Raw genomic sequence first — 19,154 nt, 5'->3', positions numbered from 1 at the left:
TACGAGAGACTCCCTGCGAATCTCTGACCGTACACAGGATCCAGGTAGGTTGTTGTGTCCAGGGGAAAGGGCAGTCCACGCGTGTCCTTGTAATGCGCTATCTGGTGATCCATGGAGAGGCCGAGCGCTATGGGTTGGACATATGGCATGCGCTCAAATAATCCCTTCTTGTGGTCCGACATCTCTCTGCAAAGAAAAAAAATAATTTAGGGTTGATTTATGCTGGTGATATAGGCTATTCATTATAACACAAAACTCTTTAGGTTCCATTAGGTTAGCCTATCATCATGGAAACATGGAAAATCATCCCACACATGTTTTTATTAGAAATTATAGGCTATTTCTAACTTTCGTGCATCTTAATTTTCCAAACACCCAAAAACCTTCGAAATTACAGTGTCAAATCCATGGCACAGACTAGCACATTCCCATTAATTCCACAATTGAATTCATGACCTGAGCTTACCTTCTCACAGAGTCTTCATAATCATCTCTCCTCGTGCGTTATCTCCTTTCCCCGTTTATGTTTGTCTATTGAAGTATGCAGGTGAAATTGTAACCTGTTAGAAAACAAGTTGTCACATCCACATTCCCTCTGTCTGTGACAATCTCTAGTTTTTGTTGGTTATCATGCCAGGTGGGTGTGATCTTAAACTGGGCGGGGAGGGAGAGAGAGATATGCAACCCTTTCTCTCGAGACAAAACTACAGTATGCTATGTATATGAGTAGACATTTATTACTGAAAAATAATTGGGGATTTACTTTTGACAGCAAAAGGATAGGGACAGTGGGGCAAATGGGAGATGTAACTGTCAAACAAAAGCCAAGTCTAATTTGCATATCGAATAAGCATCTAAGTCATTTCATTTAAGTTACATTTACAAAGTTGTGGACCTGCCCTTTTTGTTAGGGTCCGTGATAAAATAAAAAACAGAGAGGCTTTGGCAAATGACCTTAGCTCAGATGTTCGTCCTGCAGCGCAGCTTCCTGCGTGCGCATGCTCAGTGTGTCACGCTGTCATGGACCCGGAGAGGAAGCCTTTTGGTATGTTAGCTTTTGTTTTCTTACAATTTTAACTTACTGTATGCTACATTTGTATATATTGCATGAATATACAACATCGCAGCATTGTTTTTGAATCGTCAACGTGAGCTATACGCTCAAATAGGGATCGTAACGTTTGTTAGATCAAATTGTTAGTTTCTCTTGATTCTCGTTAACGCTATTCTTAGCATGCTAGCTAGATATCCAGCTAACTACATTACCAATGGTATTCATGTGTAGCGAAAAAGTGCAATATGCAGGAATCGTTCCGCCTTTACCTAATAGTTGGCCTAATTTAAGTTTGTGACAAAACAAACAATGGATAGTGTAGAGATTTTTTTCTCCCATGTAAATCGCTGTGAAATATATTTTAATTAAACCAGAAATATTGTACTTTCTGCTGTTTGACTTGCTTTCAATGAGTGACAGATCTATAAGTCACATTTCTATGTGAATTTGGTCTGGTCGCCCAAAAAGTTACATTTTGCAGCTACTGTATGTGAAATTGGTCAGGTCCCCCAAAAAGTTATTGCTTACTTTGTTGATAGGGTCTCAGTGCAGTGGCTCTGATTTGGGACTGTAACATGTTCTATGAAAGAGATCTCTTGTTATTAGCTAGCTAACTTATGCATTGTGTCATATTTTGCTACTTGTTTTAGTGAATGTGACATGAAGCAAATTGATGATTGATATCTGTGTCTATCCTCTCCAGCCGGCAGAATGCACACATTTCACACTATCTTGGATGAGCACACACTGCCGAAGTCAGGTATCCAACCACTGTGATAGACTTTCCACACACATTTTAACGTGTTTTTTTTGTCAGCCACAAATGGGATATTACACAGCGTTTTCTAACACCTTAGACTTTTTGGGGGATTCCTCTCTAGAATGAATGACATGAACCTCAGCCCAGTTGGGATGGACCAGTTAAGTGTGCCCGCTGTGAGTGCCAGTCATCTGGGTCTACCCACCTCCCCAACACACAACCCCATCACTACACCAGGTAAAACACATTCACTTATCTGGTGAAACTATACTATCTTAATTTGTTTACATATTTATGGCAATTATAGTTGTTGATACAATGGCCGATACATTCGTTTTGTCCCCCTTTACTTCAGGCATGTCTGTGGCTATACCCAGCCTGGGGCCCTCTCTTGGGTCTCTGCCCTCTGCTCTGTCGCTCGATTGGCTGCACGCCAATGGGGTGCCTACTTGGCTGACGCGTACGCGAGTCCATGTGTGGCGCGTGTGCCCAGAGACGCACGAAACTAACTCATCACCTAGCCTCCTCAACACCCCGCTACCACAAGCGTGGGAGAAGTCAGTAGCTTCAGAACACATGACTGAGCGGGTAGAGGGCTGATAGCCACTACCTCATATTCACCACGGTCTGTACTCTCCATTGGTATTCTCATGGGATATCTTAAGGTGTATGGGTAGTTACACCATGAGCATGTTAGCTGTCTATCAGTACACTGGAATGCGAGTAATGATTTCTCGTTGTCTCTCTATCCGACAGGTCAGTCCGGTGTCGTTCACCTGGTCAGACCGGCCTCCCCCTCAGTACCAGTTCATCCCCGAGCCAGTCTGACAGCGCGACCGTGGACCGGGACTCTCTCTGCTGGTCCAGCCAGAGCCCCTCAAGCGGTGGACCCCTTAACAGTGGCCCTCTGGGAGGGCTCGTGGAACCAGGCTCTGCTGTCCCCCTCGCGGACTCACCGTCAGGATCCAGTGGGCCAGAGAAAGAGAGACCTCCACAGTGGGCGAGGGGGCTGGGACTCACAGTGCTACTGCGCATAGTGACTGGGAGTCCCGGTCAGCAGCCCATGTGCAACCCCGAACGGATGCGGCTAGAGGACCTGGCCAACATTGGAGCGCGGGTGGTGGGGCTGAGAACCAGCAGCAGCTGGATGGAAGAGCCAGAACCACCGGCGGCCCTGGGAAGAGTTGAGTCTCGCATGTCTCTGGGGGCGTATGCTCTGCACCCCTGGGCCTGGCGAGAGTCCTGCTGGGGCATGGACGCATCAGAGTCTACATTTCTAGGGGGCCGGGTGGAACTCAGGGACTGGGAGGCGGTCTGGGGTAGTCTTTTACACTCAGCTCTAGGGAGCTGAACTCTGGAGGTGGTGAGTGTGCTGCTCACTCCAGTCCCCCCAGCTGGAGCCTGTGTCCCTCCCTATGGTCATTCGGGCAATGGCGCCTATACCGGTGAACGTGGTTCCCCCATTCAACGGCGGAGGTGTACCTCCGGGGCTCAGAGAAAACAGCCTGTTGGCCTGGTTCAATCCACCCTTCAGCTGGAGGACTCCGACCTCCACAAGGAAAACATGGTCACTGCGCCTGTCAAGCGATCGTGTGAGAAGGAGGGGAAGCAAGGTGGCAAGACATTTGTTGGTCTTCTGTTTCTCACTTGCTGCTCCGAGTTATTGCTGAGCACGCGATGGTCATTTTTGGTCTGTAAGGAAATTTGAGCTTGGTGATGTTATATAAGCTTATACGAGCTTACTGTTTCTGTTCTTGTCATCCATTGGAAGTCTATTGAACTATCTTTCGAATCTGTAGTATCTTTCCATTAATTTGTTGTATATAATTAGGGCGTTTAGATGGAATACAGGGCTGTACGCTGTCGTGACTCGATGCGCTCCGCACTATCCTCGTCTGCGCACCTGCCCAGAGCACGTCCTCGAGTCACCTCTTATCCCTGACCACGAGCCCATCCAGAGCAGAGCCCGTCTGTCTCTGCCTCGCCCGCTCTGCCTCCGCATCTCTGTAGCTGATGAGCCTTTAGGTATGGAAACCGCTGTGGAGATGCAAGTTCGCTTCCTGAGAAACACCTTCCTGATATTGAGTGATTAGAACAGCCTCTATTCATCGGGGCACGGACTCTACAAGGTGTCAAGTGTTCCTCAGGGATGCTGTCCCTTGTTGACTCCAATGCTTCCCACAGTTGTTTCAAGTTGGCTGGATGTCCTTTGTGTGGTGGACCATTATTCATACGTTAAACTGTTGAGCGTGAAAAACCCAGTAGCGTTGCGGTTGTAGACACAAACTGGTGCGCCTGGCACCTACTACCACACCCTGTTCAAAGGCAGACGTCTTTTATATTGCCTATTCACCCTCTGAATGGCACACATACACAATCCATGTCTCAATTGTCTCAAGGCTTTAAACTCCTTCGTTAACCTGTCTCACCCTCTTCATCTACACTGGTTGAAGTGGATTTAACAAGTGGTGTCAATAAGGGATCATAGCTTTCACCTTGATTCACCTGGTCAGTCTATGTCATGGAAAGACCAGGTGTTCTTAATGTTTTGTACACTCAAGTGTATATTGATTTGGACATTTCCATGTAAAAGAACCCATAAGCACCAACGTGAAGTTCATAGAAGCATTTAAAATTGGGTGTCAAATGAAAGCCAAGAGTCCATATTGCTTTTTTACGTTAATGCATATATACATTTTTCAACCATGTTCCCTCCTAAAATTGTTGATTAAGCAAAAGCTTTGATTTCTGGTCAAACAGATGGAAAATAGGTCTCAGAAAACCTCTACCAGGAAAAAGTCTTAATAGGTATTATAAATAGATAAAAACACAATAATGTTGAAGACCCCTGCCAATTAATATCAACACTTATATTTAGTTTTGGAGACTTTTTCCTGCCTTCTGTAAGTTTAAAAAACATTTTGTATCTTGAAATTACGTTACCAAAAACCCGCCTCTTTTACAATATTTTCTAATTTCTCTCCCTAATGAGGAGGGATGATAATGAAAAAGGTAGACCTATCAATTAGTTAGTGTTTTTACTGATATTTTGTTCAGAAATTATTAATTGATTAAAACACAATTACCAAATCGGTAATTTCTGCAATTGAATTGGCTACAATGAAATCATGGTAGTCACAAACCACAGTTGGGTTCACAAGATTGGACAGTACAGTAAAGAAAAGTATAGTACAGGAAAGTATAGTACAGTGAACAGTAGAGCACACTAGATTTGAGTACACTAATGTACTGAACTATACTATACTTTACTGAACTCTGTATTGAACTCTACTGTACTCCAAGCTCTACTGTGCTGTACTGTATTGTACTCTACTGTACTCTGAGCTCTACTGTGCTGTACTCTGAGCTCTACGGTGCTGTAATGTACTTCTGACTGTACTGCTCGAGCTCTACGTGTGATGTACTCTTACTGTACTCCTGAGGCTACTGTCACTGCTGACTTGCTTACGGTGATGTATCTACTGTACTCCGAGCTTACTGTGCTGTACTCTACTGTACTCTGAGCACTTCTGTACAGCTATTGCTGTGTACTCTGAGCTTTACTGTGCTGTACTCTGGAGCTCTACTGTGCTGTATCTTCTTGAGCTTTACGTGCTGCTTGAGCTCAGTGTAATGTACTGCTACTTGTCTCCTGAGGCTCTACTGTGCTGTAATGTACGTCTACTGTACTCCGAAGCTCTACTGTTGCTGTAATGTACTCTAACTGTTACTCCCGAGCTCTATGTGCTGTACTCTACTGTACTCGAGCTTCTACTGTGCTGTACTTGTACTCCGAGCTCTACTGTGCGACTCTACTGGTACTCCGAGCTTACTGTGCTTGTACTGCTAGCTCTACTGTGCTTGTACTCTACTCTGACTCTACTCGTGCTGTACTCTGAGCTTACTGGCTGCTACTCGAGTCTTTACTGTGCTGTACTCGACCTACTGTGCTGTACTTGAGCTCACTGTGCGTACTCCGAGCTCTACCTGTGCTGCAATGTACTCTACTGTACTCCGAGCTCTACTGTGGCTGTAATGTACTCTACTGTACTGCCGAGCTTTCTACTGGTGCTGTATTCTACTGTACTCCGAGCTCTACTGTGCTTGTACTGTACTTCCGAGCTCGTACTGTGTCTGTAGCTTCTACTCTGAGCTCTACTGTGCTGTACTCTGAGCTCTACTGTGCTTTACTCTGAGCTCTACTGGTGCTGTACTCGAGCTCTACTGTGCTGCAATGTACTCTACTGTACTCGAGCTCATACTGTGTGCTGCCAATGTAACTCTTACTGTACTCCGAGCTCTACTGTGCGTGTAATGTACTCTACTGTACTCCGAGCTCTACTGTGGCTGAACTTGTTACTCTTGAGCTCTTACTGGTGCCTGTACTCTACTGTACTCCGACTTCTACATGTGCTGTACTCTACTGTACTCCGAGGCTCTACTGTGCTGTTACTCTACTGTACTCCGAGCTCTACTCTGCTGTAATGTACTCTACTGTGTTTGCCATATACATTTTTAAGTGAAACATCTATGTCTCAGCATTACTCTATTTCCGTTACTGTGGTATTTGCCCATCTATGAGATCTGGCCCACTCAAAAAACAAACTTAATAGCTTGTTGTGCCCGTCATTAATATCTCTAGATGTGTGTGTGTCTCTAAAGGAGTGGTTTTGCCCGGGACATCATACCTCCGCAGGACCTTGCTTTGGGCCCATGGTGGGGCAGCACTGTAGCAACGTAGACCTACAAGACTGGCCAGACAAGGACACCCCTCAGATATGGAAGGTCCAGTGGCTTACACTATCCACATTCTCATTTAGATTTTCAGATGACCTTGAATTGAATTGCATGTGAGTCAATGAAATGCTATGTCAGTTATGTGGATGAGGTAAGTTTCATTCTGACCAGTAGATGGCGGGTGTTGTTTCAGATGTTCCACAACAATGTGCCTGGAGTTCTGTATCGTGACCACAGTGGAGAATGAATGCAACTGGATGATGGTTGTCCGCAAGGCACGGTAATTTATCACTTAGTGAAGCAATTCTCATGCATTCGGCTCAATGTTATTATCTTTGATCCAAAATAGGCTTCCCACTCAGAATATGTGGTGTCTCTGTGAGCAGGACCAGAGAGGAGCAGAACCTGGTGGCCTACCCCGACAACGGAAGCTGTTCTTCTGCACGTCCACGTAGAGATCCTCCCCAGGACCATGGAAGCTGTCTCTTCTACTAACACCAGGGACTACTGGCAGGCATGATGGTGGGTCCCCTCAGGTCCCAGAGGGCCAGCGTGGTGCCGAGTGCGGCAAAGGAGTGCCATTTACCTTGCGCCGAGGTCTCAAGTTCCCACCTGAGCATGGCCACGAACAAAGCTGCACGGCCATTTCGCACAGCCCCAGGCCCAGGACACACTCCCAGGGACCACCACCAGGAGGGGCAGTCTGCCGCAGCCGGTACCGTCCATCTTGCCTCCCTCATTCCTCCCTGGGCCTGCCACTCGCCACAAATCAGCACCTCTCTAATTTTAACACTAAACTAACTCTTGGCTCCAACACGCACCAGACACTCGCTTGGAGAGGGAATGTAAACAAGTTGCAGTAGTGTGGCTCGCGGGCGTTCACATCGTGTCCACTAAGCGTCAACGTGCACTTCATTGGGACACGTGGGGATGAAGCCGCACAAGTGTGAATACTGCGCAAGGCCTTTCAAGTGATGCCGAGCAACCTGAGGATGCACGCTCAAGATACATATCAGGTTAGGGGATGGGTTGGCGTGCCTACAGGAGGGGTGGGTGGCTGGCCTACCAAGTAGGGGGTGGGTGGCGTGCCTACAAGTAGGGGGTGGGGTGCCGTGGCCTACAAGTAGGAGGTGGGTGGCGTGGCCTACAAGTAGGGGGTGGGTGGCGTAGCCTACAGGCAGGGGATGGGTGCTGGCCTATCAGGTAGGGTGGGTGGCGTAGCCTACAGTAGGGGGTGGTGGCGTGGCCTAGCAAGTAGGGGGTGGGGCGTGGCCACAAGTAGGGGTTGGGTGGTGTGGCCTACAGGCAGGGATGGGTGCGTGGCCTACAGGCAGGGGATGGGTGGCGTGGCCTACAGGCAGGGGATTGTGGCGTGCCTACAGGCAGGCTGGATGGGTTGGCGTGGCCTACAGGCAGGGATGGGTGGCGTGGCCTACAGGCAGGGATGGGTGGCGTGGCCTACAGGCAGGGGTATGGTGGCGTGGCCTACAGGCAGGGATGGGTGGCGTGGCCTACAGGCAGGGATGGGTGGCGTGGCCTACAGGGCAGGGGAGGGTGGCGTGGCCTACAGGCAGGGGATGGTGGCGTGGCCACATGGCAGGGTCATGGGTGGCGTGGCCTACAGGCAGGGGATGGGTGGCGTGGCCTACAGGTAGGGGATGGGTGGCGTGGCCTACACTCACACGTGCACACATACACATTGACATGGGACCTCGCAACATAGCAGCTTAGCATTTTGTGTTTCAGTCTTAGGGGTGTTTTTAGATTAGTTAAGATATTATTGAAGTCGTTTTAAAACACATGATGGTTCTACTGTATACAGTACCAGTCAAAAGTTTGGACACACCTACTTATTCAAGGATTTTTCTTTATTTGAACTATTTTCTACATTGTAGAATAATAGTGAAGACATCAAAACTATGAAATAACACACATGGAATCATGTAGTAACCAAAGAAGTGTTAAACAAATCAAAATATATTTTTGATTTTTGATTCTTCAAAGTAGCCACCCTTTGCCTTGATGACAGCTTTGCGCACTCTTGGCATTCTCTCAACCAGCTTCACCCGGAATGCTTTTCCAACAGTCTTGAAGGAGTTCCCACATATGCTGAGCACTTGTTGGCTGCTTTTCCTTCACTCTGCGGTCCAACTCATCCCAAACCATCTCAATTTGGTTGAGGTCGGGTGATTTATAGAGATCAGGTCATCTGATGCATCTCTCGTTCACTGTCCTTGGTTAAATAGGCCTTACCCAACACACCTCCAGGCTGTGTAATTGTCATGTTGAAAAACGATAGTGATAGTCCCACTAGGCGCAAACCAGATGGGATGGCGTATCACTACAGAATGCTGTGGTAGTCATGCTGGTTAAGTGTGCCTTGAATTCTAAATAAATCACAGTGTCACCAGCAAAGCACCTCCTCCTTCATGCTTCACGGTGGGAACCACACATGCAGAGATCATCCATTCACCTACTCTGCGTCTCACAAAGACACAGCGGTTGGAACCAAAAATCTCAAATTTGACCGGTCTAATGTCCATTGCTCGTGTTTCTTGGCCAAGCAAGTCTCTTCTTCTTATTGGTGTCCTTTAGTAGTGGTTTCTTTGCAGCAAATCGACCATGAAAGCCTGATTCACTCAGTCTCCTCTGAACAGTTGTTGAGATGTGTCTGTTACTTGAACTCTGTGAAGCATTTATTTGAGCTGCAATTTATGAGGCTGGTAACTCTAATGACTTTATCCTCTGCAGGAGAGGTAACTGGGTCTTCCATTCCTGTGGTGGTCCTCATGAGAGCCAGTTTCAACATAGCGCTTGATGGTTTTTGCGACTACACTTAAAGAAACCTTTTGAAATTTTCCTCATTGACCGACCTTCATGTCTTAAAGTAAAGATGGACTGTCGTTTCTCTTTGCTTATTTGAGCTGTTCTTGCCATAATATGGACTTGTTCTTTTACAAAATAGGGCTATCTTCTGTATACCACCCCTACCTTGTCACAACACAACTGATTGGCTCAACCGCATTAAGAAGGAAAGAAATTTCACTAATTAACTTTTAACAAGGCACACCTGTTAATTGAAATGCATTCCAGGTGACTACCTCATGAATCTGGTTGAGAGAATGCAAAGTGTGCAAAGCTGTCATCAAGGCAAAGTGTGGCTACTTTGAAGAATCTCAAATATAAAATATATTTCGATTTGTTGAACACTTTTTTTGGTTACTACACGATTCCATATGTGTTATTTCATAGTTTTGATGTCATCACTATTATTCTACAATGTAGAAAATAGTTTTAAAAATTAAGAAAAACCCTTGAATGAGTAGGTGTGTCCAAACTTAACTGGTACTGTATAAGGCGATTATATGGTCTACATATGCTTCTCGTATGGGTTTTACTCACTCTAACCTCAGGTGCTCCCACAGGTCAGAAGAACTACAGGTGTAATGTGTGTGAGAAGTCGTTCACTCAGAAGGCCCACATGGCGTCTCATATGGTAATTCACACGGGCGCCAAGAACTTCAAGTGTGACCTGTGTGACAGGATGTTCATCAGGAAGCAGGACCTCAAGCAGCACATGTTCACACATACACAGTAAGTTTAAACCTAACCAAGCTATTGACACGAGTAGTATGGCAAAAGTATTGGTTCTCGTCAATAGCCTGTAACCAGGGCCCAAAGTTTCTGCTCGGGTCACATGGCCAGGGAAAACTCCTGGACAAAAGACATATTGGTAAACACAATTTATAAATTGTCTGGATTCCCATCAGTCTCTTTTCCTCTGTTTTTAATCACCATTTCCCCTTCTATCCCTCTGCACTCTTTTCTCCACCCCTCTCCCATCATCATTCCCAACGCACAGAGAGCGTCAGATCCACTGCCCCAAGTGTGACAAACATTTCTTGAGGACCAACCACCTGAAGAAGCACATGAACTCCCACGAGGGCCGCCGAGACTACGTCTGTGAGAAGTGTGAGAAGGGCTTCCTCACCAAATACCACCTCACCAGACACCTCAAGATCTGCAAAGGCCCCAAGACTGACCGAGGGGCCCAGGAGGAGGAGGAGGATGAGGAGGAGGAGGAAGATGATGATGATGATGATGAAGAGGAAGTAGAGAGACTGGTTGATCCAGATAGCAGAGAGGACTGTGGCTTAGAGGGATACGATTCTGAGAAACCGTTGTCGCCACACAATTGACTGTGACTTCATTGTYCCATTACTAGATATGTTTATTTATATTTACTTAGTTTTAACTGTTAGTTTGTTTTGCCAATATCTCACTTGTTGTTTCTTTTATTTTCAAATATCAGTTTAACATTGGGAACAATCAAACAAGGATAATCCAGATTGTGATTTAGAGGTACTGTATATGCATAGACTTCATGTTTTATTTCATTTTCCTTGCCAGACAACGATGATATGCTGCTCTATCATCGCTCCATACATTAGTCTGAAACTGCCATCCTATAAGTCGTTTGTGCCGATGTCAAAATGATGTGATTCATGTAAGGCCGGCTTTGGCCCAACCCATCGGTTTCTGGGACCAATCAGAATGTGTTTGGGTTCTCAAAGAGTCGGGGAGGAAAGCAAATCCAGACTCATCATGGAGAAGTGATGTTAGTGGGCTTGATGTTTGGCCGGAGCGATGTGGCTGAGTAGCCAGGCAATAATTTTCCTAGAAAAAGTGATTATGTTTTAACTCAAAAGACATGGCCTTTTAACACACAATAATATATTTTTTTACGTGGTCATCTTTATGGAATAGATGCTGAGTTTGAGTCTGTCTCTGGATGCTGGTTCTGCTGCTGGTTGAATGTTGAAGAGGTACAACTTGTGATGTGTCTGCCACAATTTATTTTTGTATGTATGTGCAAATATATGAATAATGTTAAACGTCTGAATTCCTTATTGATTGTGATAATGTAACAAAATATTACATTCCATATCTCATCTGCGATAAGGTATTACCCAATTCACAACACAGCAGCACGTTTTGAAAAAGGGGCGGGTGTACGAAACGGAAGTAGTTAGACTGCTCTTGGACATTACATTTCCGGTTGAAATACAAAGTTTGCAGCGCCGTTGGAACTAACGGGGTATGTATGAAATATACTTACATTTAGCTGTATTTACTATATTACATTACACGTATTGGTGGTATGACTAACTAAGTAAAAACAAGTTAAACGAGTTGGCAAAAAAAAATCATACTTTGCCAGCGATTTAGTGTTTATATTAGCTAACTAACTGTTGACGTTAGCATACTATGCTAGCCAGCCAACTGATTGCCAGAACATACTGACCCTATTATTACGCTTGTTTACACTGAGCTGCACTGGGGTCGGACAGCAATCATGGTTACATTAAGACACAGTGAAGCTGCGTAGGATATGGGTCGGATAACGTACCTCGATGCAGGGATGGGATATGCCAGTGACCCTGTACTCTAAATTTGACCATTATTACATTATTATTATTATTACARTGATACATTGTGAAGATTGAAACACTGATAGTTTTCCTGGAAAACTGCCTTTTTCGGCCTCATGCCAGCTAGCGGTAGCGATCGATTGCAGCCATTTTGGAGTTGTAGTGTCAGGCAATCAGCTCTTTTTGTTGTTCAACATGATGTGCCTTTCCATAATGGCTGCAGTGGCTACTGCTTGCTAGCATGAGGATGAAAATGGCAGTTTTCTGGGAAAGCAAGCAGTATTTCAATCTTCTCGATGGAGCAGTGTGGACGAAGGTAAAATTTGGTGTACTGTGGCATATCCCATTCCTGCATCGAGGTACATTTTCAGACTCATATCTTGCACCGGCGCCATGGTGTGTTAATGAAACTAACCATTATTGCGTTCCGACCACAGTGCCGCTCAGTGTAAGAAAGTTTAAAGGCAGGGTCGGAATCTTCTGAGTGTCAGACACTGTTAACCATTCTGTCTGAATTTAGCAGCCTACGTGACTCCGACGAAACAGGAGGGCATGTCTACTCTCATCGACAGGACGATGAGGATGAGGAGGGAGGAGCAGGCGCGCCAGGTGGTCCTCGCCTGGGCAGTCCTCAATGTGTCGCTAGCTGGCATGATCTACACAGAGATGTAGGTTGTGTTTCCTTGTCAACGACTGACTCGCATGATTAGTAGTCTGTTGCTAACTAGAAGCAAGTGGTGCTAATGCCTTTCTCAGTAATATGTACATTGTCCTCTCAGGTCAGGGAAACTGCTGAGTCTGTACTTCAACATCTCTTACTGGCCTATCTGGTACATAGGTGAGTGCTCTGGTTGCTGTGGAGAGAAGTTAAACATTGTTTTGGGAGGGAATGCCCAGGTGTGGCACTGATGCACACTGGTTACAGATGAGCCATAACCTGTCAAATTCATATTATCTCCTTTCTTTTCCTTTCCCACAGAGCTGGCCTTCGCCTCAGTCTTCAGCCTCAACGCCCTGTTTGACTTCTGGAAGTACTTCAAGTACACCATGGCCCCCTCTACCATCGCTGTTACCCCTGAACAGCACCGTCTTCTTGGCCTCAGAAACTCAGGTGAGTCATTGGCTGCAAAGTGGTTATTAAGGTGATGGTGTTGTACATGTTTTGATGTATTATCTATGAACCCCAAATGGAGTCTATCCCTATTGTACGTTTTGTCTTTTTAAACTGCCCAAATCAATTAATACTATGTTGGTCTTCATCTCTACTCAGGTATCCAGGCATCACCCCCGCTGAAGCAAGAAAAGCAGGAGGCTCAAGCCCCGGCTCAGTCGTCACCCCTCCAGGGTCAGAGTGTGCTCAGCTTCAGTCCCTCCAGGCCGGCCAGCACCAGCCCCAAGTTCTCCCCCAGCTGTGTTCCCGGATACAGCCCCCTTTTGAGCAGTCCGTCCACCCCGGGCAGCGGGGGACACTTCTCCCCCTCCCTGGCCTTTGGAAAGGTCTGTCAGACTCAAAATGCTCTCTATTATCTAGCTATCAATCTGATGCATTTGTGTTGGGTGTCTGTCAATTGATCTACTGTAACCAAGGCAGTATCTAGCTACCATTATCCTTTCAAGTTTCCTGTGTTGTGGCAATCACTTTATGGTTTTCCTTGTCGTGTCTGAAATCTACTGGCATGAAGCCAGGGAGATCATGCTTTCCCATTTGTAACAGCTTGCTGTTGATTTCAGTTGAACTTCAGCCCCCCCCCATCCTACCCCAGCAGCATTGGCCCAGTGGATGGCACCAGCCTGAGGGCACGCTACCGCACCTCTCCCTCTGTGTTCAACTCCCCCGGGGGCAAGGAAGACTACATGGAGTCCCTGAAGACCCTGGACAGGTTCCTCCGCACCGAGGAGGAGAAGAGCCACCGCAGTCAGTTAGGTATGAGTGTGACAATGTAGCTTAGGCCTGGTCTTATTACTATTTTCACTATGCATTACTACTAGTGAAACTCTTCTGGATAAATAAAAAAAACTGACCATGGCTCGCTTGAAGAGCTGTCAATCCCAATGTGACTTTCTTGGTTAAATAAAGGATAACAAATAATAACGAACTCCAACTGAGCTTTTGACTCAACTGTGAAGAGCATTATGGTAATATCCTGTATTACAATGACTGTTTCACAGGGAGCCCAGAGTCGGTGTCGCCCTCCCACAGCCCGACGTTCTGGAACTATAGCCGCTCGGTGGGGGATTACGCCCAGAGCCTGAGGAAGTTCCAGTACCAGCCGGCCTGCCGCTCCCAGGCCCCCTCAGCCAGCAAGGACGAGACGGACCTGGGCTCCAAACAGGCTGCAGAGGAGGTTCGGTGGATCAATCAATCGATTCATCAATAAAATAACTATTCTTTATTATACCAGAGGGGAATTGGTTTTCCAAGCATGAATACACATTCTCCTGTAGCTGTTCTTTTTGATCTGCAGGTTTGGGCCAGAATCACAACCAGTCGTCTCGTGGTGGACAGCATAGACAGCTGGACGGCCAAGCTCAGAAATGTAAGACGATATAACAAGCTTAGAAGTAACATTGAAGCTCTGGTAGAAATCTGAAATGTAGTTGGAAAAAGTGGTTGATACGCGTGTAGTTTCTCTTTCTTTCAGTGGATAAATGACACCATTCTAGTGCCACTTGTGAAGGAGATGGACTCAGTAAATGGCCAGCTTAGGAGAATGGGCTGCTCTGAGCTCCAGATTGGAGGTATTTACTGTCCATATGCAATGGGGCAAAATGGGAAATGTAGTTTACGCCGACCCAATTATACTTACCCAGTCTGTCGTCCTGTTCAACAGAAGCCAGTATAGCCAGTCTAAAACAGGCTGCTGTTTTGAAGGCCTCAGTTATCCCCACCATGCCTGCTATTGTGCAGTACCTGGACATCACCCCTAACCAAGAGTATCTAGTGGAGAGGATCAAAGGTAGGCCTATGAGAGGTTACGTTTTGACTCCTTGCTTATTGACTGTGCTATATTCCTGTCATATACTATACGTGTCCACAACTGAGGGTCCAATTAGAGCCAAAGCAGCTAAGATTCTAGAGAGATTTGAGTCAAAGGTCGTAAGACTTGATGAAAGCAGAGATTGACATACCATTATTGACAATGTGTTTGTTTCCCCTCGTCAGAGCTGGCCCATAGTGGCTGCATGAGTTCTTTCCGCTGGAACAGGGGCGGGGATCTCAAAGCCAGGAAGTGGGACACAGACCTCCCTTCAGACTGCGCTGTGAGTCTCATCCATCACCCCTAGTCTAGACCACAAAAAGTAGTCATCTACTACATGATTGAATTTCAAATACGTGTTTTCTGTCTATTAGATCCTCATACATGTGCTGTGCACATACCTGGACTCCCGACTCCCGCCTCACCCCAAGTACCCCGACGGAAAGACCTTCACCTCGCAGCACTTCACCCAGACGCCAGGCAAACCTGGTAAGGCCGAGCAGCACGACACACACAGAATGGACATCGTTCTTCTCCTATTCTTTACTGACACCCTGTTCTTGTTTCTTAAGTAGACGTGACGAATGAAAACCTCTTCTGCGTTCACCAAAGTAGCACAAATCCCCCGCACTACCAACTTATCTACCAGGGCCATGTCTACAGCCTGCCCAAGGTAATAACCAATATCTGCCTCTTTTGTCCCTATGGCCTTTTTGGACATGCCTTAGTGAGTGAGATGTCAAAAACCACATGTGCTCCATTCATTTGAGTCCCCTCTGATTGTGCTCCCAGGGAAGGAACAACTTGTTCCACACTGTTCTCATGTTCCTCTTCGTCATCAAAACCAAGGAGTCTGGGATGCTGGGGTGAGTACTCCCAACTATTCCACTGTATAACTAACATGGGGCGGCAGGTAGCCTCGTGGTTAGAGCGTTGGGCCAGTGACCGAAAGGTTGCTAGATCGAATCCCCGAGCTGACAAGGTAAGAATCTGTCGTTCTGCCCCTGAACAAGGCAGTCATTGTAAATAAGAATTTGTTCTTAACTGACTTGCCTAGTTAAATAAAAATCTGTATTTAAACTTCCCAGTCCAGGGTGCCATCACTGACTCCAGATGGGCACTGTGATAAAAATGTGCTGCTATGCCACTTTAGTAAAGTAAACTTGTCAAGACCACATTGGCAATCAATCTCTATGTAATTGCACATAAGTTGTACCCGTCTGTCTTTTTACAGGAGAGTAAATCTGGGCCTTTCAGGCGTGAACATCCTGTGGATATTTGGGGACTGATGCAATCTCTCTCTTGAGCATTTCACAGCAGTATCAGAGGAGGTTAGAGGGCAGATACTTCCTCAAATATTTTGTCACCTCAAGGTTTGTTTGTGAGACAATACATCATAGCTTCTGATAACACAAATATTCTGTAGATGTTAGTTACCATAACTGTCCTTAGATCCAGGTTCATAAGGAAGCACTTATGAGTAACATTTTGTTGTACATTTGTTGAGTCATTTTTCTTAGAAACGGCAGACCACATTTTCTCTGTTTTATTTCATTTGAAAGTAGCTATTGTCATTTGTGACATTTTTAAATCAAATTATTACAAAGACCATGACATTTAGTTTGATATTATGTTGCATCAAAAACAACAGTACCGTATTTTAACCCGAGACATCCACAATTTACTTGATTTATTTGAAATATTCTGTGAATGTATCAGGATAGTGTCCTTGTAAATAGTATACCATTGGGTTGAACCCTCCTGGCTTGAATGTATGTCAGTGAGTTTTTCTTTTTGTATGAATTGTTTGAGAGAGCTTGAATATTGCAGCTCGGGTGCTTGAGTTCTTCCTTTTTGTTGAATGACAGGGTTTGGAGTGGCAGAAAGTTACCTGCATACGAATGCATGGCTTTGTTTACTAGGGCTGCAGTTACTTGCATTGGCATGCATATTGTATCTATTCTAACAAGACGTTTGTTCCACGGTTCAAATGCTTGATAGATACAAAGCCATGCATATGGTATGCCTTTTAGAATTTCTATATTATGGAAGGTTCCAAGTAAATTGCTGTTATTTTTATTACCAGTCTTTACTTGGAGAATTATGATGTATACTGGTCAAAGAGGTGTCTTTTATGGTAGGTTGTGTGAATGTCATTCGTTTTGATTTTACTTTTTTTGATGGTAACGGGCTTCATGGACTTCATGGGGCAACTCCAATGCACTCCAACCCCCCTCATTCAATCAAATTTGAATTGTTTGTAGTGATGTGGTTTTCAATTGAGACATGGAAATAAACATCATTGATTGAATTCATCTGTCTATGGTTGAAAACATATTTATGTTTCCATATATTTTTATTAGAGTTACTCTTTAGTCCGTACTCTGTTATTAATGCGAATAGATTTAGGTGCAAGAGCTCTAAATTACATTACCAGAACCCACCCCATGGTGGCAGTATTTCTTTGCTCCCAGAACCCATTTTCTCTTGATTGACCTAATGAAGTGTCAAATCAAATTCTATTTGTCTCATGCGCCGAATAAAACAGGTGTAGACCTTACCGTGAAACGCTTACTTACAAGCCCTTAACCAACAATGCAGTTAAGAAAATATTCACGAAATAAACTAAAAGAATAAGTCACACAAATTAGCAATATGGCTATATACAGATGTGCAGAGGGGGTTGTCAAATGAAAGGATGTAAGCAACCATTTCCAAGTTTTCCACTAATGAAATATTAATGTTTTTCAGATGGCATTGTGCCATGCGATGCAGAACTGAAAGGCTTCAATTTACACACATTTGCATTTCGTTCATATCAGAATACAGCATCATTGTAAATAGTTAAAATAAAGGTTAAATACATTAAAATAATATAAATCAGGATTTTTGTCACTGGTGCGTTTGCTTTGTATTCTTGCTTAGAGGACTACATGTGAGACAATTTCACATTTCTTTATGAATGATCATACTGTTTTTTTCAGATATAGTCAATGTGGTTTGGATACAAGACTTGAATCAAATATGAAATGTCATCCCTCACACGAGTAACTGTTTTGTAGTACTGCACTGTATCGTCCTCGTTAAATACAAACTTAATCTACCATAATGCATTTGAAAATGTAATACTTACTGGGAGATGTAGTTCTGTAGTGTTTTCTGTCAAATTATTTGGTAAGGCTCGGGGTTAAAGTCATTTTATGTAGCTAGTCTATTTCGTTTTTTTATTTTGATAGTATCATTAATAGTGCTTGTCTGGCATTGATCATTTTAATATTTCCACTAAATGTTTATTGAGACTCTTGAAAACGACGAAGACCACAATGCTTTGCTTTTAATCAGTACTCCGCCGCTCACAATCCGTCGCCTTGTTATGTGTTGGGAAAAGGACTTCGCGAAATAGCAGCGATGTCAGTCCAGGTTTTGGCAGCGAAAATGGCCGAGGTCGAATTAAAAGACGTCCCCGGCAAAGAATTAACACCCGAATCGCCTCTGACACCAAAGGCAGGTGACAAAGGGGTGGTTGAAAACGAACCAAAAGCTACTTCGGCTACTACCCCAACGATGGAGCCTATCGTAAAAACCGGGGACACGAGCCCTGGTTTTCTCACCCCGAACACTAAGATGCCGCAGGCGTCCGCGATGAAACGGACAGATCCCCAACAAAACGGTGGAGAAGCTTTCGTAAATCGCGACGGTACGGTGGCAGAGGCCCCAAGATTGAAAAAGGTGAGGGCGAACGTAAATGGGATGTTGGCATTTATTATGGTATTCTGCTCCAGGCAGATGCAAGGTTTTTGTTTTGTTTGCAATGCTAACTAGCTAGCCAGCAAACTAGAAATATGGCATTGTGTGACGATGGCTGTAGCTTAAGCTAGCAATAAAAATCACTTTTGCTGTTACCTGAGCAGTCTTGGTCGCTAGTCAGACAAGTCGTTTTTATAAAATCTTATCAGCAAGTAACGGCAACGTTAGTTATATCATATTTTTAAGGATATTGTGTTTATGGGCGCAGACACTAGCATATTGCTGTCTAAACTTACCCACTAACGTCAGCTATCATTTAACGTTAACGATGCGCTGTCGTGGCGCTGTGAGATGCCAATGTTGGGACAACTACGTGTAGCTAAACTAGCAATGAAGCTGTGAACAAAATAGCTGGTCCTGATTGAAGTTTAATGGCATCTGCATTC

General features: G+C 45.0%; 2 protein-coding genes and 1 pseudogene across 6 annotated transcripts in view; all 3 read left to right on the top strand.

Annotated features, from left to right (window-relative positions):
* The first annotated feature begins 961 nt into the window (after positions 1–961).
* Positions 962–11,446, top strand: LOC111951328 (PR domain zinc finger protein 4-like; annotated as a pseudogene).
* Positions 11,447–11,544: 98 nt separating this feature from the next.
* Positions 11,545–17,847, top strand: LOC111951468 (transmembrane protein 209). Of its 4 annotated transcripts, XR_002875606.1 has the most exons (16): positions 11,545–11,649; positions 12,504–12,651; positions 12,763–12,821; positions 12,963–13,094; positions 13,254–13,480; positions 13,715–13,907; positions 14,153–14,328; positions 14,449–14,520; positions 14,626–14,722; positions 14,815–14,940; positions 15,147–15,244; positions 15,336–15,450; positions 15,534–15,634; positions 15,754–15,827; positions 16,196–16,334; positions 17,713–17,847. XR_002875606.1 is itself a non-coding variant. In XM_023969579.2 (15 exons), the coding sequence occupies exons 2-15, from the start codon at positions 12,536–12,538 to the stop codon at positions 16,248–16,250; spliced, it is 1,638 nt and encodes a 545-aa protein (XP_023825347.1). In that variant the 5' UTR covers positions 11,545–11,649; positions 12,504–12,535; the 3' UTR covers positions 16,251–17,272. The 4 variants fall into 4 exon arrangements, 3 of the variants coding, with proteins under 3 accessions (XP_023825347.1, XP_023825344.1, XP_023825345.1); XM_023969579.2 differs by lacking the exon at positions 17,713–17,847 and having other exon boundaries at positions 15,537–15,634; positions 16,196–17,272; XM_023969576.2 differs by lacking the exon at positions 17,713–17,847 and having other exon boundaries at positions 16,196–17,272.
* A 460-nt stretch (positions 17,848–18,307) lies between these two features.
* The window catches only part of LOC111951412 (putative adenosylhomocysteinase 3), a 40,736-nt gene continuing 39,889 nt past the window's right edge, over positions 18,308–19,154 (top strand). For both annotated transcript variants that reach the window (XM_023969481.2, XM_023969483.2), the window contains exon 1: positions 18,308–18,690. In XM_023969481.2, the coding sequence (XP_023825249.1) occupies positions 18,370–18,690 (321 nt within the window). In that variant the 5' untranslated portion in view covers positions 18,308–18,369. The remainder of the gene's footprint in view (positions 18,691–19,154) is intronic.

Source organism: Salvelinus sp. IW2-2015, linkage group LG24 (genome assembly GCF_002910315.2).
Source record: "Salvelinus sp. IW2-2015 linkage group LG24, ASM291031v2, whole genome shotgun sequence".
Lineage (NCBI taxonomy): Eukaryota > Metazoa > Chordata > Actinopteri > Salmoniformes > Salmonidae > Salvelinus > Salvelinus sp. IW2-2015.
This window is presented reverse-complemented; position numbering and strand designations above follow the sequence as displayed.